The sequence below is a fragment of the Elephantulus edwardii genome, unplaced genomic scaffold, assembly GCF_000299155.1.
Source record: "Elephantulus edwardii isolate Elephantulus edwardi_28Jun2011 unplaced genomic scaffold, EleEdw1.0 scaffold00161, whole genome shotgun sequence".
NCBI lineage: Eukaryota > Metazoa > Chordata > Mammalia > Macroscelidea > Macroscelididae > Elephantulus > Elephantulus edwardii.
Genome location: NW_006399911.1, coordinates 6,361,758 through 6,389,271, shown reverse-complemented (window position 1 = coordinate 6,389,271; position 27,514 = coordinate 6,361,758). Strand labels below are relative to the sequence as shown.

Sequence of the window (27,514 nt, the reverse complement as noted above, 5' to 3'; positions counted from 1 at the left end):
GATTCTGAAGCTTTGTCTGACATACTTTGGGCATGTTGCAAGGAGGGACTGGTCCTTGGAGAGGGACATCATGTTTGGGAGAGTGGAGGGACAGCGCAGGAGAGGAAAACCCTCGATGAGATGGATCCATTCTGTGACTGGAGTGGTGGGAATGAATGTGTTTGAGACAGCGAAGTTGGCACAGGATAGAACGGCATTTAGGACTCTTGTACATAGGGTCGCTATGAGTCGCAAATGACTCAGTGGCACATAACAACAACAACTATCTAGCCAGCACCATCCATTTCTTTTGGTCTTGTGGCAAGGGAGTCAGTTAGCTGCATATTCTGGTTTGCCCCCCTATTCCTGACTTCTTTTGTTGTTCTTCCTGGGCAAACACAAACTAATTGCTGTACCACCTTTTAAGACCCCAGGACAAAGCATGTCGTTAAGTGCGGGGAAGGGAGTGCCCCGGGCTGGGTTCTCAGGAAACATGGGGTCAGGCACCTACTGGTTTCTAGGATGTTGGTGAGGAGGGTTCGCCTGTGGAGCCAGAGTGCGTGCTAGAAAGACAGATGCAGGTTGCCGAAAATCCCCGCTCTAAATGTGGTCTCACACACAGTGTGAGAAAGAGAGTAGAAAATGAGGAGATTAATGCAGAAAAGTCATCAGAACAGGTGTTTTTCCGTCCAGCATGTTTGGCACTTCAAAAATTAAAAAAGTATTTTAAAAAAACACCAAAAGGTGGATCTCCAGTCACTACCAACCCAATGGCTATCTGGATCAGATGTTCGCACCAATTTTATTACAGGAACTTGCTGTACTTGACCACCAAACCCCTTTGAATTTTTAGCAGTGTATCTTCTAAAAAACAAAGCCCAGTGTGAAGATCAAAACTGACTTATTGGGAAGAACAGAAAAACTGACTGCTGCTCTAAATTTACATGATTAAGAAGCAGCTTTTAATTGCCATGATTTCCCCCTCCTTGCGGAAATATAGGAAGCTTCAGGACCACACAGCTTCATTTCGAAGTTGTGGAAGAGAACACATTTTCCCTTATTTTGATTTAATCACAATACTTACTTAATGAGCATATTCTGTGTAATTTTGTCTTTAGATTGTCTTTAAATTTTATTTTTGAAAGACCTTCAAAATAAGTAAAATGCCATTGTTTAAAAAATAAAATGGAACACAACCAAAACCAGCCAACATGTAATTAATTAAATTTATCAAGTAGGATTTTTCATGAATCTGTAACCCCAAACTTCCAAACCAGGTAACCAAATCTCATGAGGTTTTGGTTATATATTAGCACTCTCTGCAGCTACTCTTTTCTTTTTGCCAGGGAGGGGGAGGGGGAGTGGCTGGTGTATGGGCACGTGTATATTGTTAATATATCTTCTCGCACAACTTTTGCCAATTCACTGTTTTACAGTTGTATTAAACTTAACATACTTAAAATACTTGATTATAAAGGGATCTCTGGTGGCTTATTGGCTTGTTGTGCACTGCAATTCCAAAGGTGTACATGGTTGGAATCCACCAGATGCTCTGGTGATGAAGGAGGGGCAGTCTCCTCCTGTGCCAGGTCCGATTCAGTGGTACACAACAATGAAAACAAAACAAAAAACCTTGCTTATACAACTCTCCTTTAATCAGTGTCAGTTGGTGAGTTGTTTTTTTTAATAACTGTAAACAGAAAGTTAGTACTCCATTAGCAACAATCTTTCTCCTTTCCTTCCAGCCCCTAGTAACTAGCACTAGCAATCATTGATCTCTATACATTTAACATTTCTTGTCATTATATATGAGCGAAGCCATATCATTTTTTTGTCTTTTTGTGATTAACTTTTTCACTCACCATGACCATGAGCCCTCCTTGTTGTAGTACATATTAAAACTACTTTATTTCAATTTTTTTTTTTTTTTAAAGAAAAACTCCCATCTTTTCTCACTGGCTGAGTAGTATTTCCTTGGATGTCTGTATCATCTTTTCTGGATTCATTTGCTTGTTGAAGGTACTTACGTTGTTTATACCTTTTGGGCCATTGTGACTAGTGCTGCCATGAACATTGCCCTGTTGTGCACCATCCTGAGCAAATGCTGACGCGCTCAAGCCCATGATTGTAGCTGCTGTGTCAGTCCTTGGAGAGGATCTTCCTCTCTTGGACTGACACTCCTGTTTTCTAAGCAAGGACTAGCTTTCCTCCTAATGCCCAAAGTGTGTGAGAGGAAGTTTCACCATTCCTGCCTCTAAAGACCACCTTTGTTGTGCTTCCTCCAAGACAGATTTGTTTATTGTTTTTGCCGTCTGTGAAGTATTCACCTTTATACCAGTACCATCAGTTATTCGGTCTTCCTTATTCATTGTCCATGTTTTACATGCCTATGAAGCAGTTGAAAACACCATGGCTTGAGTATTTAGGTTTTTAACGGATATCCTTGTTCTGTAGCACTTAGGCAGCAGACTTTCATAATATAGCCCGTCTTTTGAATTCTTGTCTGCTGCTACCCTGATGTTGATGGTGGATCCAAGTAAAATGAAATCCATTATCATTTCAATCTTTTCTCCATCTGTCATGACATTACCTATTGGCCAAATGGTAAGGATTTTTGCTTTCTTGATGTTGAGATGTAATCATATTGAAAGCTGCAGTCTTTAGCTTATTGAGGAAGGGCTTTAAGTCATCTTCATTTTCTGTAAACAAGGTTGTGGCATCTCTATCATGTTGGTGGTTGTTGAGTCTGCTTTCAGTCCTGATACCATATTCTTCATTGTTTAGTCCAGCTTCTCAAATGATTTGCTTAGCATGCACATTGAGTAGGAGTGGAAAAATCAGACAACACTGATGCACACACACATTTCCTTATTTTAACCCATGCGATGTCCCCTTATTCTGTTGGAAATGACAACTTCTTAAGTTGAGTCCCTTCCCCTGAGTTACTTAATTTATCCTTTCGTGTGTGCTCCCTGGTGCCTCAGCCTCTCATCTCAGGTGTGCGTGGCCTGTGAGACCTCAAATTGTGATGCTGCTGAGCTAGTGGGAAGTGCATGTTTGTAGGAGAGTAGACATAGAGTTTAAGGAAGAAGAATGCATCAGGATAAGCTTTCTCGAAGTTTTGGACTGAGAGTCTGGAAAGAAGAGTAGAATAGGCAAAAAAGGAGGGAAGGTATGGGAGTTTCATTATGTAAAAAGGGATGGAAAACTTGCTTTGAAAATCTGTGAAACTTTGTTCAACATTCTTTGGGCATGTTATTGGGAAGGGCCAGTCCTTAGGAAAAGATATGCTGGGAAAGGTGGAAGGTCAGAGAAAAAGAGACCCATGAAAAGATGGATTGACGCAGGAACTTGAGCAGTGGGCTCAAGCATATCAGAGATGGCAAGGTTCAGAGCTGATGTTCTTAGGGTTGCTATGAGTTGAAGTTGACTCACTGGCACTTGACGACAATAACAGTCTTTAAAAAGGTAATGGTCTCTGGGATGTTATTTTTGCAATGGTTCTATATTTGTGGCCTTGGAAAATCACAGGATATGGTTGCATATGGTTAATGACACCTTGATACTTCTCATTGGAGTGTGCAAAGAGAGTTAACCAGAGGCACAGAACTCTTTGCAGGACCTTTGATAATAACAAATCTTGCTTGGACTTAAAAACATTAAGAATATTGTGAGTTATTTGGTTGATTTTTACGGTCTAGTCTGAGAATCAGAAGTGCAGAACACATGGGCACAGACAGTTTGGTTGTTACTGTTGTGGTAGATGTCACCAATTTGGGTGCAGGGACTAGAAAGCTAAAGGTTTTACCCTTTTGGAAGTGTAGGAAATGTCTGAAACTATTTTGAAAAATTACAACTTGCCTGCCTAGTTCTAGATTTGAACATAGAAAGTCCCTATAAAATATTGAGGTAAGATTGCATTTCTGCCTTTTTTTAAGTTTTAAAGTTTTTTTTTTCTAGTTTACATTTATGTATTTGTCATATATTTGAAAGTCTGTACCTGACTTGTCACTTTCTATGACAGAAGTTTTACAAAGGGACAGGATTCCTTTTCTTACCATGGTATATCTGCTATCTCTTCCAGGGTTGCGGATCAAGGAGACCAAGGAAGTTTATGAAGGTGAAGTCACAGAGTTAACTCCATGTGAGACAGAGAACCCCATGGGGGGATATGGCAAAACCATTAGCCATGTGATTATAGGACTCAAAACGGCCAAAGGCACCAAACAGTTAAAAGTGAGTATATGTTAGTGGGTTCCTCTCTTCTCAGAATCCCTTGACACAGTGTAACTAAGGGCAGGAAGAAAAACTTCTTAGCATCTCAGCTTACTAGTTGGTGAGTGTAGATGGTGATGCCGAATGGGTCCATCTGAGAATTGTTGTTGTTGTTCATTGCCTTTGAGTCGAGTGTGACTCATAGCGACCCTATGAACAAAAGGCCTGAAGCCCCTTTACAACTATTGACATTTATCAAAGTTCATAAAGTTTCCAGAGGCATATTTGAGTAGTAGAGGTGTGATATTGCAGAAATACTGTTTTTTAGAAGGATTATCATAAAGCTGGTTCCTATGAGGTAGAGGTTAAAGATGTTCCCAATATCCAGCTTTTAAAAAGTAGTGTAACACTTAAATATCAACTCTAACTCCTCCCTTCAGCTCTCTTCCTCCTATCCTTTGAGTTATTTACTGCAACAGCTCAGAAAGTCACACATCATCAAAAGAATGACTCATACGGTAGTAGAGGCTGGCATGTCCGCAGTCTGTGGAGCAAGCTTCAGTTTGGAAAGCTCAGCCAACCTACATGGCTACAGAGGCTGAGGTGTGACAGGCAGTGGAAGTTTTGCAGGGCACCTGGATCAGGATTCAGACCAACAAAGAACTGAACCCTCCAAAAACATTCCTCTGTCTAGTCAGGGGTATAGACTATGCACCCATAGGAACTAGGGGAAGCAGTTTGCGTCATACCCTCTAGTAATGTGAGCACTTAAGATACAGTTTACCTCATTAACTCTAAAACTCCAGAATGGGTTCTAAGCTCAGAGGCTGGGATTTGCAATACATCAAGAGTGGAATGAGTTGTGCTGCCTACTCAGAGGCACGCAGTTTGAATCCACCAGTTGGTCTGATGGAGGAAGATGGTCAGTCTCCTCCACATGTGATTTACAGCCTCTGAAAATGGGCTAGAGTTTAGCTATGAGTCGTATCCCATCCAGTGGCAGTGAGTGATAATTGACAGGGCCATATTAGTAATTTTCTACACCACATGCCACAACTACTCTTCTAGTAAGCCTGTGCTCCTAAGCATGCCCTGAGCCGGCAAGTACTTGGCTTTCTTTGTTTGTGGACCAGTCTCTTGTCACCACTGCTGCCATCTCTGCTGTAGTCCTGGCATTTTTCTCTCTGTCATGCCAGCACCATATTTCTCCCACTGTGGTTCATGCAGAGATTTCAGGTCCAATGGATATGCTACACTCTCTGGTTCTTTCTTATAACGAGAGTACTCTGGGGCAGCTCATTGTAAGCCTGGCAAGTTGGCAAAACTGACCAACCTCCATGTTTTACATACCTTATTTACTTTATGTGTGTGGAAATTGGACAGTAAGTAAGGAATACTGAAGAATTGATGCCTTTGAATTCTGATGTTGGTGAAGAATATTGAAGAGACCATGGCTGGCCAAGAGAATAGACATTTTGCTCTTGGATGTAGTGTAGCCAGGAGATGCAAAATGGTGAGACCTCCTCTCACATAACAGCATGTTATCATGAGGAGCCAATCCCTGGAGAAAGGGCATCATGGTTGGAAAAATTGGAGGCTCAGCAGAAAAGAGGAAGACCCTCAGTGAGATAGGTTGACAGAGTGACTGCAACAGTAGATTTAAGCCTGGCAGAGATTGTGAGGATAGCCCACGATTAAGGAGGGCTTCACGCTTACTTGTCATGCTGCTGTGACTTAGGGGCAGCAACCTAGCCATGTGGCGAAGGCAGCAGACAGTGGCTCAGAAGAGGTCCGTTGGAGAAGTTAACTGCAATGCACTGAGTGTGAAGCTGCTCCAAGTGTAGGGCTAGTACATAGGAGGCGTTCAATAAAAATAGCTCTCTTGTCTTTTTATTTTGGTTTTAAAGTTTTTATTTTAACTGATAAGTGGAGATGGCCTTTGCACAGTCTTCAAAAGCAGTTACCTATTCTTCCAGCATATCTGTGCCACCTTTATCATCTTCAGCTACACACTGTATCTTCCAGCTTCTTAATTCTCATATCCAGCTTAGAAGAGCACCAGACCATGCTGTTTGCCTGAATACTTGTAACACACTCTTCCAATTGTGTCATGTCGGTTTCATCATCCCAAGGTTTCACATCTAGTAAGATTGAAGAGTTGGCAACAAGTGCAGGGTTTTTGTTTTTTCTTGACTCAGACTGTGCAAGACGTTCTTATTTTAGCTTCTTTGCTTTCTCACTTTCCTCTTTTATCATCAGACCCAAAGAGATCAACGTCATTGTCCTCTTCACTGTCTGCAGCTCCACTTACTGTGGTGTCCTCCAAATTAGCAGGGCTATACTTGTCCAAAGCTTTTGTCACTCCTGGCAGGCTGGCCTTTTCCTTCTATATATAAGACTTGATGTGATTATACTAACGTGACACAGGTCAGCAGATGGGGTCTGGGGATGGCTTCAAACACCACCACATCTGCTTGTGATGGTACATACCCTTTGATGTAGCTCACTGGCCAGGTAATCTTTGAGGACCTCAGGTCCAGCAGTGGTCTTGAGGTCTACAAAACTCATGATGTTGCCAGCACCTGGAGCTAGGCAGCAGTGAAGGACAAAAAGAGCGGAGGCAGTTGGTCCCGGGCACTCAGAATGGGAGGTGGAGGGGAAGGGCACATGGCTAAGTTTCAAGAGAACCCATGTTCCTTTATAACCATGTGTCAGAGGCTCTGAGCTTTTTTGAACTTGGGCAATAATTTTTCATTTATCAGTGCTCATCTTCACAGAAGGAAGCAGCGTTGAGTAATGTGTAATGGATAATGGATGGACTTTCTCAAGGGGCCAGATGGAGAAAGCTGACTGCAGTTTCGTTATCTGTCAGGAGTTAGAAATCTGTTGTGGCTTCTTTGGTGTTTGTGGATAGTCCAGGGCTTCAGAGAAAGCCCACAGCACAGGGATGGTGGGAATGTCCTTGAGGATCCGCCTCAGAGAACATGTCTTGTAAACCTTTAAGATGTAGGGCACAGAGTCAGACCTCAGGAATCCCACCTCAACTATGTGTAGCATTGTGAGTAAGTGACATAGCCTCTGGACGGTAGATTCTTTCTTCCTTTTTTTTTTATTGAGATTTTAATGAATAGAGAATCTGTATTTTCATTCATTGTTGCACGTTTCCCTCCTTGCCCCCCCATTTCGCTTTTTTCTTTGGGGAAAAAAAAAATTCTTTCATTGTTGTGCAGTTCCCCAACAATAGCTTCTTTATCTGTCAAATGACAATTATAATTACCTATATCATGGAATTACAAGAATTCAAGTTACTGCGTTGAGTATGACATATTACTCAGTCACTCACTCATTACTATTGACTTGAAACTGACTCATAGTTGACCCATCTTCCTCCCTGGAGCCACCAATAGATTCTAGAGAGGTGCAGGCTTTGGCTATCAGCATTCCTCCCCACGCGCTACACCTCCAGAGCTCTGTACCTAACGTGTGATAGTGTTAGGTGCCATCACCTGGTTTCGACCTCATCGCAGTCCTGTGTACACTAGAACGTCACCATGCCTGTCTTGTGCCATCCTCACAGCTGTTGTAGTCACTGTGTCAGTCTCTTTTCTCCTTGAGGGTCTTCTTTCTCCCATTGGTTCTATTTAAAAAAAAAACAAACCAAAACCCAAACAATCCACTATCCTTAAGTCAGTTCCAACTCATCATGAATTAAAACCCTGGTTGGGTTTCCAGGGTTTTATGAGAGGAGAATGCCGTTTTTCTCACAGAGTCACAATTCAATTTGAACTACTGATCTTTCAGGTAGAAGCCTTATATGTCACCCGCTGCACCGCCAGAGCTCCTGTACCTTACCAAATGTACTTTCCTTCAGGGAGCAGTCTCTCATAAGATGCCCAAAGTAGATGAGTACATGATGAGTAGATGGCACAGTTGTGCCATCCTCCTTTCTAAGGAACATTCTAGCTGCATTTCTTCAGACAGATTTGTTCTTCTAGCAGTCAGTGGTATATTTAATATCTTTTGTCAGCACAGTAATTCAAAGGCAAAGTATCTGGTAGCTGGAGAGTGAGTAAAGATGCCAGAAGAATTGATGCATTTGAGTTGTGATGTTGGAAAAGAGTGCTGAACAGCACCTTTTGACTTCCAAAAGCACAAACAGAGAAGTCTTAGAGGAAGTGCAACCAGAATGTTCCTTGGAGGCAAAGACGGTGAAGCTTTGTCTCACTTACTCTGGACATGTTGTTAGGATAGGTTATTCCTTGGAGAGGGACATCTTGCATGGAATGGTGGAGGGTCAGTAAAGGAGAAGAAGACCTTCAGCGCGATAGATTGATACAGTGTCTTCAGCAATGGGTTCAGATGTGTCAAGGATAATAAGAGTGGTGCAAAATAGGACAGAGTTTAGATCTGTTGTTCATAAGGTCACTGTGACTTGACTGGCACTTAATCCTTCTTTAGTCTTACTTGGCTATTGCTTATCTTTCTTATGCATATGAAACAATTAAAAATACCACAACTTAGGTTAGACACAGCTTAGGCTTTGTTCTTTGACACTTTCGAGAATTTTTGTAGCATATTTGCTCAATATCACAACATCATTTAATTTCTTGACTGCTGGTTTCCTGGGTTTTGATTGTGAATCCAAATAATGTAAAATCCTTAACAGTATCAACTGCCTGTTTAACACACCAGAGTTCCCTTCCCGGGATCTTACAGTTAGTTAAATGGCAGAGCAGGAATTCTAATCCAAGTCTCTCTGGATCATAATGGCTGTGCTCTCTGCCTGCCACTTTGCCGTGTGACCTTTGGCGGGTCATTTCAGCTTGGTGGGCCTCTGTTTTCTCACCTATAAACTGATAGAGATTGACTGTATAATCTACAATTTTATGGTTCTTTGATTCGCTAAGGTTGTTTCTTGGTCACTGCTTTATGGAGATCATAAAAATGTCACTTCTCCAAAGGGCCATTTTTCTTTTTCCTAACAGGTTTCCCATCTCAGGGACTTGCCTCTGCAAATATCTCTTTTTATACCCATCATCTCTCCCATTCTGTATTAATTAGATTTCTTAGTGGATTCTGCCATCTTTTGAGAGCAAAAATAAATAAATTTAAAAATCTACTGTCTGGTATAGGATATCAAAAATGAGGTGTGTTACTAACATTTCCATGATTCCTAAGGCTGCTTTGCCCTGTTTCTTTGTTTTTTAATAGAAGACAAAAGGGAGAAGATGACTCTTTTCCCCTTCCAAATTGTGTATTCTTGATACTCCTGGCTGCTTGCACCCCAGCTGGTCAGGCAGAGCTTTGGAAAGCTGACAGTTGTTTTTAATAGCTTTATCAAGATAAAATTTTAAGTCACTCGTTTTAAAATGTACAATTTGTTGGGTTTTTTTAATTTTATTTACAGAATGGTACAACCATCACTAACTACACTGTTAAGAACATTTTTTAATTACCCTAAAAAGAAATCTCATACCCATTTACAGCTGCTCCCCATCTCCCTCCTCAGCCCTGGGCAACCATTAATCTACTATCAATGTGTATATTTTTTGCTTTTGTTGGACATGTCATTGAAATAGAATCATTCAGTGTGTGTTTTACTTCTTTCACAGAGTTCTGGGGTTTAACTAATTTTGTTTGGGACCAAAACCATAGTTTTTCTCCACAACCACATTGTGAAACAGCTATTCTTTATTATTTTTTGTGTGTGTACCGTCAAACCGGATCTGACAGGTACAGGAGGAGATTGCCTGTCCTTCTCCAGCGGAGAATTTGAACCGTGAAACATAGCTATTCTTAAGATGAACCTAGAAAAACTGGTGTCTAAATGCTAAGCCTCCAGAAAGCATGCTTCCCTGGAAGGTCAGGCTGGTTACTAGGCAGTCACTAAGAGGTGAGTGCGTCTGGATGGTCTGGAGAAAAGCATCAGGTCAAGCTTTCCCTCATGTAGATAAAAGCAGCCAGGACCAAGAGAGCTGGTGCTTGTATTTAAATCCAAAGACATGGGAAAGATCTTGGGCTTTGGTTCCTTTTGCATTTTACACCTCTATAATTGCAGCTGAGTCTTGTTAGGTTGTAGAAGAAACTAAGGCTATGAGAGCCCTTTCTGGAAATCATCAGCCCGGACAGATGGCCAGCCTTGAGTGTGTGTGGTATGTAGGCTCTGGTGGGTTGTATAAGGATCCACTCCTCCCCAGACCAGAGAAACAGAGATAAAAGCTGCTGGAGGGAGGATCCATCAGTGCCTCTGGTCTCATAGATGAGAGAGTGGGTTCCATGGTAAGGTAGTCAGACACCCTTGAAAATCTTAGGTGCTGGTTTGCAACCTCTAGACTTAAGGAGAGGAGGAGGAGGAGAGCAGATCTCCCTTTCTTTTGCCCATCACGCACGCATATTCACTCCCCATTTTCTTTCTTATACCCTCACACTCCCAAACCTTCTATGCCTACTCAGACCTCTTTCTCTCACACCTTCACACACAGTGTTTATCTGTCTTAAATATTTAATATTGTGTGGGAAGAGATAAGGGCACCTTTTAGAAATATGCACATATGTTAACAGTTCTTTGATTGGCTTTTTTTTTTTTTTAATAGCTGGACCCTAGCATTTTTGAAAGCTTGCAGAAAGAACGAGTTGAGGCTGGAGACGTGATTTACATTGAAGCCAACAGTGGAGCCGTGAAGGTAACACCTTCCTTGGGACGAAACATGACCCCTGAATTGGCTGCTATCGGGAGATGCGGGTGGCAGTGATGCTGCCTTCATCAGTGGCGTGAAATGTGTGGAGTGTAGGGCAGGCCTTGGGGTGGTGTTGATGGAAGGTCAACAGTGTTTGATTTCCCTTCATTTTCACTCTTTACCTTCTCATGGCCAGAACAGTCTCTTAGAAAAAGAGTAAAACCTGTTTCAGAAGTGGGAGTATACAGGGTGAGAAACCAAAACAACTTTAGTCATTTTCAGATTGAAATGTGCAGTGTATTTAATCTTCCTTTTATCTCTTTGGTATTTTCTTCCCAAGATATATGCATGTGGAAAGGAATGCTGCATTAGTTGGCATTCTTTTTATATCTGATTTTCAGTGTCCTATACAGTGTTTCTCGCTGTTTAATGGATGAGCATAATACTTCATATCATACAATAAATCACCCACCTACAAAAGAGTCTGAACAGAACACTCTGTCCCTAGTTAATCTACTGGATTTGCCCTTTATCAGGAATTGCATACAGTTAAAGAAAGTGGGTAGCGGGAGGCTTCTTGGAGAAGAAAATATCTGGTGTTTTTTAGTGGAGCTCTTGGAGCCCAGTGATGAGCAGATAGCTTATTGCTCTTGGCAGCAGGGGAGTGAGGCACATTTCGGGTTTGTCAAGCAGCTTGTCAGACCTCGGTTGGGAATAGAGACCTTATCTCAGTTTAGTTCTGTGCCATTTAGGGACTTGGCAGTGAAAACTCCTCAGAACTTCTTGTTTCTCTGTATCTCTGCAGAGGCAGGGCAGGTGTGATACCTATGCCACAGAATTTGACCTTGAAGCTGAAGAGTATGTTCCTTTGCCAAAAGGAGATGTGCATAAGAAGAAAGAAATTATCCAGGATGTGACCCTGCATGACTTGGATGTGGCCAATGCAAGACCCCAGGTACTGTTTGGATGCCTTGATAGCCATCCAGTGCAGATGCCCCAGCTCTGCGAATGAATTGTCAGAGTCTCGGTATCATTTCTTAGGGCAGACTGGTCCTTTTCTGTCTGTAATGTTCAGTAATTAACATTGACATGATCGAGGAATGACTCCTTTGTTCCAATTCAAATGCTCTAGTCACAGATGATTTCTGTGGCTATTGTTTCATAGCCCAGCCAAGCCTCTGCCCTGATCCAAGCAGCTTCCTCTGTGGCTCCTTTCCAGCACTGGGTTTGTGCTGAGGTGCTTCTAGTGTTAATGGAGGGGAGGAACCGTTGCAAGATTCCTGAAAGCCTGACAGAGCTATATCCTTCCCTCAGCTTAGCTGATTCTCATACTGATTAGGTACTCTGTTTAGATACTTTGCTTGTCTAATAAAACAGAGGAATATGTTACCGCTTAATAACATTTCTAAGACCTGTGTGACTAAACACAATCAGCTTATTTCTTGCTGTGGTCTTTAAATTTTGTTTCATCTTCCTCTTAACCCTGTGACCTCCAGTGAGGCCTTATCAGGGTTATTTGAGTGTTGACTATTTTGTCAGTTTTGTTGAGGAGATTGTGGAGGATTTGCCTTGGACCAGAGAGTCTTCTCTTCTCAGCATGTTCTCTTCTCAGCTGTTCCCAGCTGAACTTGGGAGGAGCGCTGGGCTAGGAATGGGAAGTCAGGACTTAGACTACTTGGCTAATTAGTTGTTTTGGGTTGATGGGTTTCGATGATCTCTGGGGGCTCTCTGATTCTGAGCTGCCTTCTGTTTGAAAAAATGCAAACTAATTGCTACATTTCAAGGCTGTCTGGAGGAATAGCTGTTGTAAGTGCTAAGCCCACAGTGAGCACCTCTTTGTTACAGGGCCTGGCAGGCAACAGGTGACAGCTGGATAAATGACATGGCACCAGTGTCTCCTTTGTACTATCTTGTTAGGAGCTAGCATGGATGATGCAGACACCATTGTACTGGTGGGCTTGCCAGGCCCTCAATAGTGTGTGTAGGGGCAGGGCCCGTACAACCCTGCCACATACCTTGCAGAGAGGAAATACAGATAATTGTACTTACTTCGATAGTCCATCTGTCACAGGGAGTGTCAGGAAGGATGGGAATCCAGCGTCATGTATCCGAGAAGGCGCTGCAGAGAGAATCTGACTTAAGTGAGTTTTCCAGGAAAGAGAATGGCATTGCAGGCAATTGGACGTGAATATGCAGAGACACTGAATCATTTGATACACTTTGTAGTTCTATGCGTCTCTATCAAAGAAGGGAACAAAAAACCAAACTCACTGTTAGCTTCAACTTAGAGCCCCCCTGCAGGACAGTCAGCTACTCTATAGGGTTACTGAGGCTGTAAATCTTTCCAAGAGCAGACAGCTTTGTCTTTCTCCCATGGAGCAGCTGGCGGATTGGAATTACCAGCTTTTCAGTTAATCCATTGCTTAGCCTACAGCCCCATCAGTGCTTTTTGATCTAGGAAGGAATGAATAGAGAAACATATGGTCAGAAAAAGGAGGCTGAAATAGGTTCCATACAGCTCTTACTAAGGACTTTTGTTTATTCCATGTAATAGGGACCCTCTTAAAGTTTCTCTGCTTTTCGTCACTTTTGGCCAAGGGAGGTTTGTCTTTCTCCTGATGTTTAGACAAGTGAACCGTATCTCAAGACTTTGTGTTGAGTTGTAATTAGGCATGAGTGGGTAGGAGATAGTCGTGCCCTCTCTGTGGGTGGGGAGGATGTGGGACTTTTTCACTTATCTTAAGAAGCAAGACCATTTCTGAAGTCTCTCTTCTGTAGGGAGGACAAGACATTCTGTCCATGATGGGTCAGTTGATGAAGCCAAAGAAGACAGAAATCACAGGTGAGACCCACTACATGGCCTGCAGGCAGGGAGTAGAGCTGAGGGTCCTGGACTCTGTCAGAAAACCCTCTATTCTTGCAGCAAGCCTCTTCTTTTAGAGTTTTGACTGCATCCTGATATAGGTTCTGGTTACACCTGGGTAGCCATGGAGCGTACGTGCTTTCTAAACCACTGTACTAGCCTCCCCCTTTGACTGCACCAGATCTTCCAAAAGGGAGGCAGCAGCAGTCTCCTTCCTCAGAGCTCACAGAACTATAGATTGCATAGTCTCAGCTGTACCAGGAGACCTCCCAGCCAGAGCACAGTGCACGGCTGGAGTACAGCTGCACAGCACACAGATGGAGAACAGCACACAGGTAGAACACAGCACACAGGTGGAGCACAGCACACAGGTGGAGCACAGCATACAGTTGGAGCATAACAGGTCTTTCTTTCCTTGGCGTGTTGCAGCCTCCTTCCCAGCGGACCACAGGCAGTGCTGCACACACGGCCTTGCTTGCATCCTGGGACTTTCCTAAGTGAGGCGAGGCAGGCTGCAGCTCCTTTGTGAATTCTTATTATGCCCTGCCTCTCTCTCCTCCCAACTCTTTTTGGTTTTCTTTTTAACTTTTATCTAGTGGACAATCTGACACTTTTCTATAAGAATCATCAAGAGCACTTTCTATCTTTTAACTGTGTCTTTGACCATGCCTCTTTTTCTCACCATCCCTGCCTTATTACTTTCGTGAAAGATATGCTATCAAATCTTTCATGTTCTGGGTTTGTGAGCAACTTTCCCCCTATATATCCAGAGGGCCGGATTGGAAAATGAGAACCATGCCCTTGGATAGATTATTTAACTTTCAGAGACCTTCCCTCTTAGATCTCTTGAGTTTGAACCTTCTTTCAGAACCTTTTCATTCACCAGGCTACTCCCAGAAAAGATTCTCAATGCACTATATTTCTTAGTTGGGCAGTTGATTGAAAGTTAATTAACCTAAGCTTTGTCATATAGTGCTGAAAGAAAGGGTCATTTACTGAGTGCAGAACAGGCACATTTGCATATGAAAGCTCATTTAATCCAGGGCTTCCAAACTTCTAGTGTCTCTGGGATCAGACAGGGAGCTAAATTGAGTAGAGATGAAAATGCTGTACAGTGGTGAGCAAAACAGCCTAGGGGAGAGAGAGAGAGAGTGAGTGAGTGAGTGAGTGAGTGAGTGTGTGTGTGTGTGTGTGTGTGTGCACCTGCCCCTAGTAAAGACTTTCCCATTTTAAAAAACCATTTTATAACCCAGCAAGACAAGGGCAGCTGCTACTCTTGTAGCTTATAGGTGTGATCATTTCTACTTTCACACGAGGGAAGTGAAGTCTGGGGCAGAGAAGTCAATATATGGAGTCATACAAACTTGAATTCATATTGAACTCAGGGGGTAGGGAGGAGACTAGAGGGGACAGATTTCCTCTACTTGATACTGACCTTATTGTCCATCCATGCTATTTTCTAGATAAACTTCGAGGGGAGATTAACAAGGTTGTGAACAAGTACATTGACCAGGGCATTGCTGAGCTGGTTCCAGGCGTGCTGTTTGTCGATGAGGTCCACATGCTGGACATTGAGTGTTTCACCTACCTGCACCGGGCCCTGGAATCTTCCATTGCACCCATTGTCATCTTTGCATCCAACAGAGGCAACTGCATCATCAGGTAGGGTGCCTGCCTGCCGTGACTTTCTTTTCTTTATGGGACTTATTTTTTCCTTTGGGATCATTGTCCGGTCATAATGTGATGGGAATGGGCACGAAGGGGAGTCATGTTCATTTTGAGAGAGAACATGCCAGAGTTATTTGACTTCAGAAGTAGTTGAAGTCCCAGCATCATTAGATTAAAGTAGCCAAAAGCAGTAGGTTTTCTGTTAACAGAATATAGAATTTCTTGTGTGGACTCTGGTGGGAGCTCTGGTGGCCTTGTGGTAAGAAGTTATATGGCAATCCCAGAGGTGTGCAGTTTGAATCCACTAGCTGCTCCACAGGAGAGGAATGGGTAATCTTCCATGTGATTTACTGCCTCTGAAAACCCACTGGAGGGTCAGCTATGGGTCACTTCTGACTTGATGACACACCCAACAACAGCATGTGGTGTTAAGATTTAACTGTCTGATAAGGGTGTGAGAAGATGAGTCTCTAGGAGAAAGGTGGCTTTTCAAATAGGAAATCTAAACTCTTAAGACTAGACTTGGTGATGTGACGTATGTCTTTGAGTGTTAGGCTACTTGCCTTTTCTAAGCAGTATGTCTCTGTGTCGACCCCCTGAGAATGCTAGGTGTTCAGAGTATCTAGGAGGAAAGTGCTCACTTGGAATTTACCCCTCCAAGAGAGGCTCAGAGCTGGGGCTGGAGAGTTTCCTGGTGGTGTGAGCTGCAGTATACACACTGTTTTTCAAGTCCAGGTATCCACATTCTCAGAATTAGGTCGTTCTTACTGCTCTTTTGAGTTTCCTGTTTCTGAAGGCTGTTTATCAGTTTTGTTTGAATGGTCTCTGCAGTGAATGAAGGGAACATAAAGTGATGAGGGGGAAAAACAGCCCCTGAGGGTGTCCCAGAAAGAGACCCTAAGCCTATGAGTGAGTATCTTGACAGAATTGGAGCAAACCAGGTGTGGAACCCAAACTACTATTTCACAGAGACTTTCGTCTTGAGTGAGGTGGGCCTTATCTAATATTTCCTTGATTCATGATAGAGCAACTTGTCTGTGTTGAGGTGGTCTACAAGCCACTGCTGTTGCCTTAGGGCAGGTCCCTCATGGACTTCCAGTAGTGCTCCGTGTAGTAACCTTTTCTAAGAAACAAAAGTGCTCCCCACCTCCAGTGACCGCTCTCACTGGGAATTGGAATTTAAGTGTATGATTCAAGTTCATGTGGCAACATTTTATAGTCCTTTGCACTGTTGCTGCCTGGACAAGATGACTTAGTACCATGTACCTGCCTACCAGTCTACCAATCTTGGAAAGAAGGCCATTTGGACCAGATATCAGATTGAGGACCCAGGCTTAAAGGGCTAATTGGGACATAACTTTGTGGGCCTTGGGCCCTGCTTCCCTGCTGCACAGGCTCTGTGGGATTGTTGGATTTCCCTTGGCTTGGTCAGCCCTCTATTCTGTCAGAAAGTGCATGCAAGGGCATATAGTGACCCCTGCTGGGGAGCTCTCCACACAGACTCCTCGGCCTCTACAATAACTGGCTGAGTCTATCTACTAGGTAGCCCATCTGCAGAGCCTGGCAGTTCTCTCACTCACAGACCAAGGTCTTTTACAACTCAGATCGTCCTCTCCTAGTCTTTCCCCTCTCAGGAAACAGATGCCTAAGGTAGCTTTGATAAATGTAGATCTTTGATCTCATGACCTGTCTGTTGGAGACCCAGCTCTGGTAAGCCAGGAACCTGGGAGATATGGCACCAGCACTGATCAGGCTGACTTAATCAGAGTTGTTGAAATTCTGAGTTATCTTTGCTACCAGACTGGTTTACCCAAGTGAGGGGGGGGCAGGGCATGGCACATTTCCATATGAATCTTCATACAGCTCAGCTGAGGAGCCACAGTTGGGATGTGTACTCTAGAAGACAGTTGCCAAGTCCTTATGGAAGATTGGGTTGTAGTAGTAGTGATGATACGCTGTAGGAGCACTGGTTTTGGTTTAGCAACTCTCTCCAAACTAGACCACCAGATCCCCCTGTATTTGAAACTAGATATTCTGTTGTATTGGTTAGATCTGATGATAAACTGTAATCTTGCCCAAGTTAGGAAGGCTGGAAATAGTGGTGACATGAACCTTCTACCGTTATCATTTCCAACGGCTGAGTTAGAAGCCTGTGGGAGGGCCAAGCGTCATGCTTATGGAATGTGATAGTAACACGGACAAAGGTTTAAAGAAATATGTTTGCACGCAAGCTTATTATAATTCATAAAAATGTGTATGTGAAAGTTTGGCAAATATTTAACTGATCATCTTTTAGTATAATTATAGGTAGCTTGTTTTTCCCCTTTCCTTTTACAGATTTCCTCTGATACTGATATTTACTAAGATAATGTAGTTAGTTTTTTTTAATTAATTTTAATAAAAGTTTACGTAGGCTTTGGATTTTCATTCATTCATTGTTGCACTTTTCTCCGTGCCCAGCCCTCCCGCCCCTAGTACATTCTTCTCATTGAAAAGCAAAAGAAAAGTTCCCCCATTGTTTTATAATCCCTTCCCCCAGGTCCACTCCACTATGTGAAGTTAGTTTTTAAGTTATTCTAATATTAATCTTAGAGAGGGAGAAAACAAGTTTCTCCTTGGAGGCTAGAATTTTCAATCTCTTTGTCACATACTTTGCATATGTGGCCAAGAGGGACCAGTCATTGGAGAAGGATATCATGCTCAGATGGTGGAAGGACAGCGCAGGAGAGGAAAGACCCTGGTTGAAATGGATTGATGCAATAACTGGGGCAGTGGGGTTGGTGTGTTGGAATTATTAAGACTGGCTCAGGACAGGGAAGGGTTCAGAGCTGCTGTACATAGGATCGCTGTGGGCTGTAGGTGACTCGACGGCACATAACAACAATATTAGTCTGATTACTCTCTTGCTCTGGCTCTAGTCTTTCAGAATGTTTAGCTGTCTTATCGTTGTGAGTAACTCACCCTGTGTTTCCAGTGTCTTGTGTAAAAGATACATAGGTGATGTATTTTGTTTTCCAGAGGTACGGAGGATGTCATCTCTCCTCACGGCATCCCTCTTGATCTTCTGGACCGGGTTATGATCATTCGAACCATGCTGTACACCCCACAGGAGATGAAGCAGGTGAGCCTCCCTCTTCCAGTGTTCTTCCAGTGGTCATTGCAGATCTGCAGAAGGGTGAGCTGGCTCCCACTTGCCACCTTATCACTTGACTGTGTTGATTTTTCTTCTGAGCCTCAGGACCCTCACTAAAAAAGCATGGCAAGCTAATTGGACAAATTCTGGAGCCTCTTAGACCCCAGCTCCTATGAGTCACAGCTTTACCTCTCCACTGCTCCCATCTGATGGGCCTTAGGAGCAGGAAACAGAAAACATGGGCTTGGTAATAGTCATCAGAAAAGCAACTCCAATAGGAGCAGGCAGCAAAATGTGATCTAGTTATAGTCTTCAAACCTTTTCTGCTCAGAGTGTGATGCTGGGGCTCCTTCGCAAGAGCTTGTCTCCAGTAGGCTGTAAAATATAGCCCCCTAACCTGTGTTTTATTGACTATGCAAAGGCATTTGACTGTGTGGATCATAGCAAACTGTGACTGACTCTGAGAAGAATGAGAATACCAGAACACTTAATTGTGTTTACGCAAAACCTGTACCTGGACCAGGAGACAGTCATCAGAACAGAGCATGGAAACACTGCATGGTTCAAAATAGGGAAAGGTATATGCCAGGGATGCATCCTGTCTCCATACCTTTTCAGTACTTGCGGAACAGATCATTCAAGAGGCTAGGCTCTATTAGGAGGATTGTGTCATCACAATTGGAGAAAGGCAAAGGCTCATCAACAGTGTGTGTTACACAGATGACACAACCCTGCTTGCTGAAACTGAGGAGGACCTGAGACATTTGCTGCAAAAGGTCAAAGACTACAGCCTTCAATATGGATTGAAGCTCAACATCAAGAAAAAAAATATTCTTACCACTAGGCTAGTTGGCAGCATAATGATAGATGGAGAAGAGATTGAGATTATTAACAACTTGAGCTTGCTTGGCTGCCATCAACCAAGAAATCAAGCGATGAATTGCATTGGGAAAAATCTGTTATCAGAGACCTCTCCAGAGTACTGAAGAGAAATGATGACAGTCTAGAGACAGTGGTGTTCCTGATCCAGGCCATGACCTTCACAGTTACTTACTGTGCATCAGATAGCTGGACAGTGACTATGTATGACAGAAGAAGAATTGATACCTTTGAGTTGTAGTGCTAGAGAAGAGTATTGAATATACCATGGACTTCCAAGAGAACAAAGAGATTTGTCCGGCTCCTTGGAGGCAAGAATTCTGAAGCTTTGACATACTTTGGGCATATTTCAAGGAGGGACCAATCCTTGGAGAGAGGGACATCATGCTTGGAAGAGTGGAGACACAGTATAAAAGAGGAAGACCCAGGATGAGATGGATTGACTCAGTGATTGGGATAATTGGGGTTGTGTCAGAGATTATGAAATTGGCTTCGGATAGAGTTTAGACTAGGGTTCAGATCTGTTGTACATAGGGTTACTGTGAGTTGGAGTCAACTTGATAGCACATAAGAACAACAGCAACATAACCTAGTGTGTGAGGAACAAAAAGTCCTAGTAGTACTTGCCAGCTTTCTGTTACCAGTTACAGACTTTTTCCAGTTCTGGAAGCCACCCATGCCTCAGCAGGTCTGTGGTTCTAAAGGAGCCCAGAAACCTTGAGGGCCTCTTACAGAGTCGCAGAGATGACCTACAGGATAGAATCACAGTATAGAGGAGCCACCCAGAAATGGAGATCATGGTAATGTGTAATAACTCATTGCTGTTGAGGTGGAACTAACTTGTCGCTGACCCCCTAGAGGATTTTCACAGGCTTTTAATTCCATGGGAGGCGATTGCCCATCATTCCCCCTCAGAACAGCTAGTGGGTTTTAACCTTGGGCCTTTGGATTGGCAACACAATTCCCTGCCACTGAGCCACCAGAGCTCTTATAATAAGAGGCATAATTAAGTGAGGAACATGGGAATGTTAGCTCACTCCTTCCCATGGTGCATGCTTTGGAGCATGAACTGACTCTGGATTAGGCTGGGGACTTGAGGATGACAGAGATGTATGACGTTAGGCCTTATCCCTGGGACCACAGTGCACTCGCTTGGGCTCTTGAGCACCAGCTGTGTGCCACGTGCTGCTCAGGCATGTTATATTTGGGATTTCAATCCTTTCCGGTAGTTAGTGTTACCATCTTCTTTCCTGTTATGATTCAGTCCCTGTACTGGTTAGTGGCCAGTCTAGGAGGTAAAACCCAGAGATATAACCTATAGAAAGGCATGAACCTTTGTTCTGAGGGTCGCCAGGCCAGCAGAGGTCTCTTCTGCTGTGGGACATCTTGACCAAGGCTGTCACGACATTTCGTCCCTTAAGAGAGTACTGGCCTATCTTATTGGACGTCTTACTTGCTACTTTACCAGTAAGATTTCTTTTCATCCCAAATTGCACTGTGAGGCAGGGAGAAGAACGATTATCATTCTTAAAGACGAGGACAACTAACATGGCCTAAAATATTTGCCCAAGTGCATGAAGCAAGTTATTGGTTAGTTGAGAGGCAGTTTGAATTGCAGCTGGACATCTACTTCTGTAGCCCATGTTCCTAATCATGGTGCCAGCCAGTTGCCTGCCTGTCAGAACTGTCTTCGCTGGGCCGGTGTTTGCTCCACTGGTCTGTCAGCAGGGCCTTCCCTTTGGGAGTGCCAGGGTCTCTCCTGGGCACACCTGTGGCCTCCCCTGTCTCCATTATTCCATCCAGCCTGGTTCTGTCTGGCATTCTTAGTGAACAACATCTATAGGTGGCTTGGTCAATAATTTCCCTTCATAACTAAGATTGACAGAACATAGAAACAGCTAGGGTTCATAATGTTGCTTTAGGGGGAGAGTTTTGATGCATGGGAGCCTTGTCACCAGGTCATGTTTTCTTGCTGTTGGATGAATGCTAGGTTGAAGCCAAGGTACTAATTGAACAAAACTCAGATCACTCACCGATGGTTACTAGAAGCCTTCTGATCCCCTCTGAGGCTGCCTTGTGAAGTCCTGCTCTGGGGACAGGAGTCCACTGTCTGCTGGGAAGGCAGGCTGTCACCAGCTCACATGACTTCATAGGTCCTCTTGGGCCTTCGAGCTGCACTGGAATCCACCAGGGTTTGTGGCACAGGACAGTGAGGGCCCTCAGGTCACAGGCCTGGGGCTGTCTCAGCACAATCGGTGCCTCTGTGCTGGGAGAGCATGGCCCTTCTGGCTCCTCTCGGGTGATGAGGATGAGCTGGCTGTAGGATGGGCTCACTGTGTGCTTGTTAGTTTAAGAACAGTCTAAGAACTTGTACTTGGGGGGAGGTTTTCTTTTAAAAAAAAAAAGCAAAACTCAGTGTAACTTGTGTACTCTGCCAACAGTGCTGACACTCTCATAAACTATACCTGCAGGTTATTAAATGATTAAAGATCTAATTTATGAACTGGCCATTTTTGAGCTGTCTGAGACAAGAGCTCTTGCAGTGGCTTTGAGCAGTGAGAGAATGCCCCTGACACTCCTCAGGTTCTGCTGAGCTCGCAGAGGCCAAGTTACTCAGCGCTGAAGAGCTTTCTTGCCATAAGGCTTCGGGATTAAATGCTTCCATCTTCTCAGAGGCCATGAAGGCTCCCATGGAAATCACACAGTGGCAGCCCACTGACTGAGCAGTTATATGTGGTCTTTCCAGTGTTTGTGAAGTGTGTGAACACTAGACAAATGTTTAGAAATTAGAACATTTCCTAAAAATCAGAATTTTGATTTGTCACACCTTGTTGGCTGCTCCCAGCCACTGCCCCTGCTGAGCCCTGATTGGCATCACTGAGGGCTGCTCCTGGGACACATGTGGCCCTTCACTGCCACCATGTCCCCCATCCCGTGCCCTGCAGACCTGTTCCCTTTGACAGGCATCTGGCATGCTGGTCAGGCCTCTCCAGAGCTGTCAGCTAAGTCTTCCTCCTGTCCCCTCCATGCCTCCTGCTGTCTGCTTTGCCAGAAAAACAGAATGGGGCTTCGGGAGTGACCAGTCTCAAGCTCCCGAGTCTCCTTTTCTCTCCTTTTTTGTGACTTGAGCCTGAGAGACTCAGACTGTTCCAGTTCCTGTGTCTCTATCTGGGTGCATTTTTATGGCTTTAATTTAAACAGAGCTCTTTGATATCTTGTTTACAAAGCTGCCAAAGTGAAAAATTCCTATATTATATGAGGCTTGAAGTTCTCGAGTTATCTCTGCTCCACAACATACAGCATCATTATCCTGGAGGCCTTATCACTCAGAGCTGGCGCGCCTGCAGGCCCTGGTGCCACTGCCGCGACTGCCCGTTGCCAGCCTGCTCCTGCAGCTTCACCCACATCCTCTAATGCAACGAGTGGCAGTGTCTTCTTGAGAGATTAGATATCTCCGGTTGATGTTATACGGGATGATCAATTCTCAGAAGTAACTTTTTTGATTTATTTGACCATCGTACTTATCAAGCAAATAAAAAATGTTTCTTCCTGAGCACTTAAGAGATGGTTGTGCCCATGCTGGGGAGTGCATGGGGAGGGACGTGGAAGACACTAGAGTTGTTGAGTGCCTGGAGACTATGAGGATTGCGCGTGGGCGAAAGCAGGAACTGAACCTTCCTGGTGCCAGGCACCTTCTTTATTAGGATTACAGCCACTGGACATAATACTGTTCATGCTGAAGAGGATTTGTGTTCTCTGCACATGTGCTGGGCCAACAGACCTGGATAGGCGCTAACACTCTGCTTGTCAGTGGATTTGGACTTCTAGTTCCATTAACATGTGGGATGAGCAAAACGGAACTAACTTTGTAAAAGCAATTTGTCACTTTATAAATAGAAACTTGCTTTTAGTTACTGTTGAGCATATTTTCTTTTTTTCCCCCTCTTAAAGATCATTAAAATCCGAGCCCAGACAGAGGGAATCAACATTAGCGAGGAGGCGCTGAATCACCTAGGGGAGATTGGTACCAAGTCCACTTTGAGGTGAGTCAAGCTTCCTGGACCTGTTTCTGATGGGGCCTGTTGGGGAGATGAAGGCAGGTACCCCTCCCAGGGTCTAAGAACTTGCCTGTTGTCACTAGTTTTGGGCCTTGTCCCAGGGTGCTGCAGTAGTTAAGGTGCAGGAGATGGAGATGATGGTTTTTAAAGGGCAGGTCATCTTTTCAGAAAGCGAAGCCGATGGAGTGCACCTGGCAGCAGAGGTGGGCAGGACCAGACACTATACCCAGGGCACGTAGACCGTCAACTTAGAGCCAGCCTTCCCTGCCCCAGCCCTGCCGGGTCCTGGTCTTTAGGTGCCGCATGGGGCAGAAGGAGGAGAGAGGAGTGCAAACATGATTGTTCTCACCAGCCACCAGTGTTTCCTCATCACTTAAGTTCTTGTAAAATCACAGCTTCACAGTCTTAACACGTCCCTGTTTCCATTTGAGTTTGTTCTTGCTCATAAGGTTGAAGGCAGAATTGTAAGTTTTGGGTTTGGAGGGGGCTCATTTAATGTTTCTGGCTGGGGCATGCACCCTCAGCTGCCCTGTGTGATGCTTCCCTGGCGTGCCTTGCTTCCTTTGCACCAGGTTCAAGTTTGTAATCCCTTTAAAGTAGTAGTCAAGTTCCCTACTTCCAGTTGGAGACTTCTGACAAATTAGGGGCGTGGCTCTTCTGGAGGAAGCTGGTCCTTCTCTACTGAGGCCAGTGTAGCAGTTTCCTGATGGACAAATGCTGACAGCTCACACGCCTGCTGCTGGGGTCAGTGTCTGTGTGAGTGCTTACTTTGGGTCACGAGAGTCCCTATTAAGTGACCTCTGTTTTCCTCCTGCCCTGGCTTTCTAGGTATTCGGTGCAGCTGCTGACCCCAGCCAACTTGCTTGCTAAGATCAATGGGAAAGACAGCATCGAGAAAGAACATGTTGAAGAGATATGTGAACTTTTCTATGATGCCAAATCCTCAGCCAAGATCCTGGCTGATCAGCAGGATAAGTACATGAAGTGAGCTGACTCTGGTCTTGAGCAGGGAGAGATTCCTGGGGTGCCTGGCCTGGCCCAGCCTGTGTACAGGGCGCTGGCCCCAGGCGGGGTCTTCACACAAAGGGGATGTTTGGCAGCATTGCCAGTTCAGCGTGAGAAACATGGAATGTCTTTAAATGATCACAACTTCTCCTGTTACTGCTTTGAAGGACTCCTTATTTACCTGATGTATTTTCTAATAAATCATTGTGGATTGTTTTGAAAAAACTCTGGTTTTAAAAATATTTTTAAGTTTTTTTTTTATTTTTTTATTTTAGAACTGTCTATAGAACTGTTATTGAAGATCTTACAGGAGTATCCCCAGCATTCTTTTTGATTGACATCTTACAGGGTGTCCTTTTGTCAAAATGAACGAGCCAGTATTGATGGGTTATTGTTATTTACTCATCTTTTCTGTTTTTCCCTTTGTGTCATTTTCTGTCCAGGATCCCATCCAGGACCCTACATGGTGTTTTGTCTGTTCAAACATTTCCCCAGGCTGTGAAAAATGACTTCTCAGGTTTTCCTTATGACTAGACAGGGATAATACATGTTTAAGGGCACTCCAATGGCCTAATGGGTAAAGAATTACACATCCAACTCAAAGGCAGGTGGTTTGCATCTACCAGCTGCTCCTCTGGAGAAAGATGGGAAATAGCCTCCTGTGCAGTTTACAGCCTCTGAAAACCTCAGCTATGAGTTAGTTCTGACTTGAAGGCACATAATAACACCACAATATATTTTTGGAAGAAGACCATAGAGGTAAGATACCATATTCTTCCCCTCACATCAAGGACTGGTACAGACATGTACCATCAACCTGATTTGTTGACATTGACCTTAATCACCAGTGATGTAGTAATTGTCAGGCTTCTCCGCTGTGAAGTTGCTTTCTCTTTACTCTGTTATATATGGAACTCTTTGGTAAGGCATCATTCTACACACCCCACACTGAGTGTTAAGCTCCACCTCTTTGAGGGTTGAGCATTTACCTAAATTTTTGGAGGAGTTCTGTATGGAACATGTGTCTCCTGTTGGTTTTTTTTTTTTTTATTTAGCCAATCATTTCTATCAGTATGGACTAATGGATATTTCTGTTATACTTTGTGTTAGGATTCAGTACAATTATTTGTTTTAGTTCTCAGAGTGTCTCAACTTTGGCAGCTGGGAACATTTCAGTTGGCCCTGAGTCCTTTTTTAACATGCCCCCTCCTGTGACTACGTGCTTTTTTTGGTCCTCTGAATGAAATGTTGAACTCCTTGGTCAGAAAGGAGCATGAGATACCTAACCAGCCACCATAGTGGATTGTGTTTGCTGTCTACCAGGCCTCATCGTGGCTCGACCTGGAGGAAGCACCAGGGAGGTCAGTCTTGGTTCTCTGCCTTTAGAGGCAGGATCTCAATGCTGCCATTAAATAGAGACAAGACCAGCCAGAGTGACCATGTTGGTCTAATCGTTGCTTAATCCAAACTAGCTTGAGGACAGACAGTGTCTCTATAGGCATGTCCAAAGGTGCTGAGATAGTGCTGGGGGGTTCCATCTCACCCTGGAGACCCTCGAGGCAGGCCCTGCTTCCAGAATGAGTTTTCTTCAAGGTTGCCTGTTTGCTCTTGATGGGGATGGTGCAGAAGCTTCCTGAAGTTGGGGCTGAACGGTACCGTCTATCTGTGCCTTCTTGAGGTTTTATGCCTGAGTGTCTGACCTCCTAACTTGGGACTTTTCAGGCAAAAGATTGTGATAACTAAGATGTACCAAGAGGTTACAGTGTGTGGTAGATTATTCTGTGAGTGTGTGTGTATGGTATTTGGTTTTTTGTTTAGCATTTTATTGTGTTTTAGGTAAAATTTTACATAGTGAATTCATTTTGTTTTAAACATCATATACACAAATGTTTTGTATGCCACTGGTTACCATCTCCTCATGAGTCAACACTTTGCCCATTTCCACTCCCTGCCCCTCCGTGCCTTATTTTGGTTTTTGGACAGAATTGCTTATTTTTGTCTCATGTTGTCAATTATGAATAAAGATATTATTTTTTTTTAATCGGGCAGTCTCTTATTTGGCTAAAAGATAACTTCCAGGAGGGACCCAAGATCCTGATTTTAAGGCGATTGTCTCAGGGGGTCCTCCAGTCTCTTAGCAATTAATAAATCTGACTTTTTGGCTTCTTAATTAAATGAATTTGAACTTTGTTTACATTTCCTTCCTAGCTCAGCTGGGACCTTCTGTGTGTCCTGGTCAGGGTGTTGGTGGTGGTAGGGGGCCGTCACCTGTTTCTGGTCTCTGCCTGAAGGAGGCTGTGGTTCCAGCCCACCATTAATCTCAAGGACTCCTTGCTTCCTTGAGTCTTCCGTTTGCTTTACTCTCCTTTGTCCAGATTGGAAGAGACCAGTAGTTACACTTAGATGACCACCCTACAGACACCACTCACCAAACTACAGTGTGGAACATTATCGACTAATAGAGGTCCCGGGTTACCTAGGAGATCTGTTCCTGTGTCTCTAAGTCTTTGACTAGAACTCTGTTGGTGTCAGAACGGGTGCATATGGTTCTTATTTAAAGCCTGACTTTAGTGACAGAACAGACTCCAAGCCTTCTGTTTTCCTCCATAGAGTTAAAAACTGCTTATACAGCAAATGAAGGTGATGAAAAGTTTGTTTGAGTAGGAGTTCATTGACTTGTTTCCAAGTGAAGGTAAATTGACATTGCATGAAAGGGCAGGTAATTGTCCTTAAGTAAGATGTTGGCAACCTGGAGATTGCCTTAGGCTCATTGGCCTTCGTCTTCATATTCCAGTAACTCAGTCACATAAAGTGTGCGGCTATGTCTAACGTTTCTATAACTACGCCCCCCCCCATGGGCTGTATTATTTTATTAATTTTAATGAATGTTTACAGAGACTTTGGATTTCCATTCATTCATTGTTGCATTTTTCTCCCTGCCCACCCCCCTCCCCCCCCAGTTCTCTCTTTTCTTTGAAAAATAAAAGGAAAATTCTTTCATTGGTATACAGTCCCCCCTCCCCCTTACACTCCACTA

General features: G+C 43.8%; 1 protein-coding gene and 1 pseudogene across 2 annotated transcripts in view; both read left to right on the top strand.

Moving 5' to 3' along the window:
* LOC102870859 overlaps positions 1-879 on the top strand; it is a 1,243-nt pseudogene extending 364 nt beyond the window's left edge.
* RUVBL1 (RuvB-like AAA ATPase 1) overlaps positions 1-24,697 on the top strand; it is a 50,625-nt gene extending 25,928 nt beyond the window's left edge. Inside the window, exons 4-11 of one of the 2 annotated variants that reach the window (XM_006895175.1) lie at positions 4,064-4,215; positions 10,788-10,877; positions 11,677-11,826; positions 13,650-13,713; positions 15,198-15,396; positions 18,421-18,523; positions 23,366-23,457; positions 24,301-24,697. In XM_006895175.1, the coding sequence (XP_006895237.1) occupies positions 4,064-4,215; positions 10,788-10,877; positions 11,677-11,826; positions 13,650-13,713; positions 15,198-15,396; positions 18,421-18,523; positions 23,366-23,457; positions 24,301-24,460 (1,010 nt within the window). In that variant the 3' untranslated portion in view covers positions 24,461-24,697. The remainder of the gene's footprint in view (positions 1-4,063; positions 4,216-10,787; positions 10,878-11,676; positions 11,827-13,649; positions 13,714-15,197; positions 15,397-18,420; positions 18,524-23,365; positions 23,458-24,300) is intronic. The other variant, XM_006895176.1, reaches the window with a different exon arrangement.
* The last annotated feature ends 2,817 nt before the right edge of the window (positions 24,698-27,514 follow it).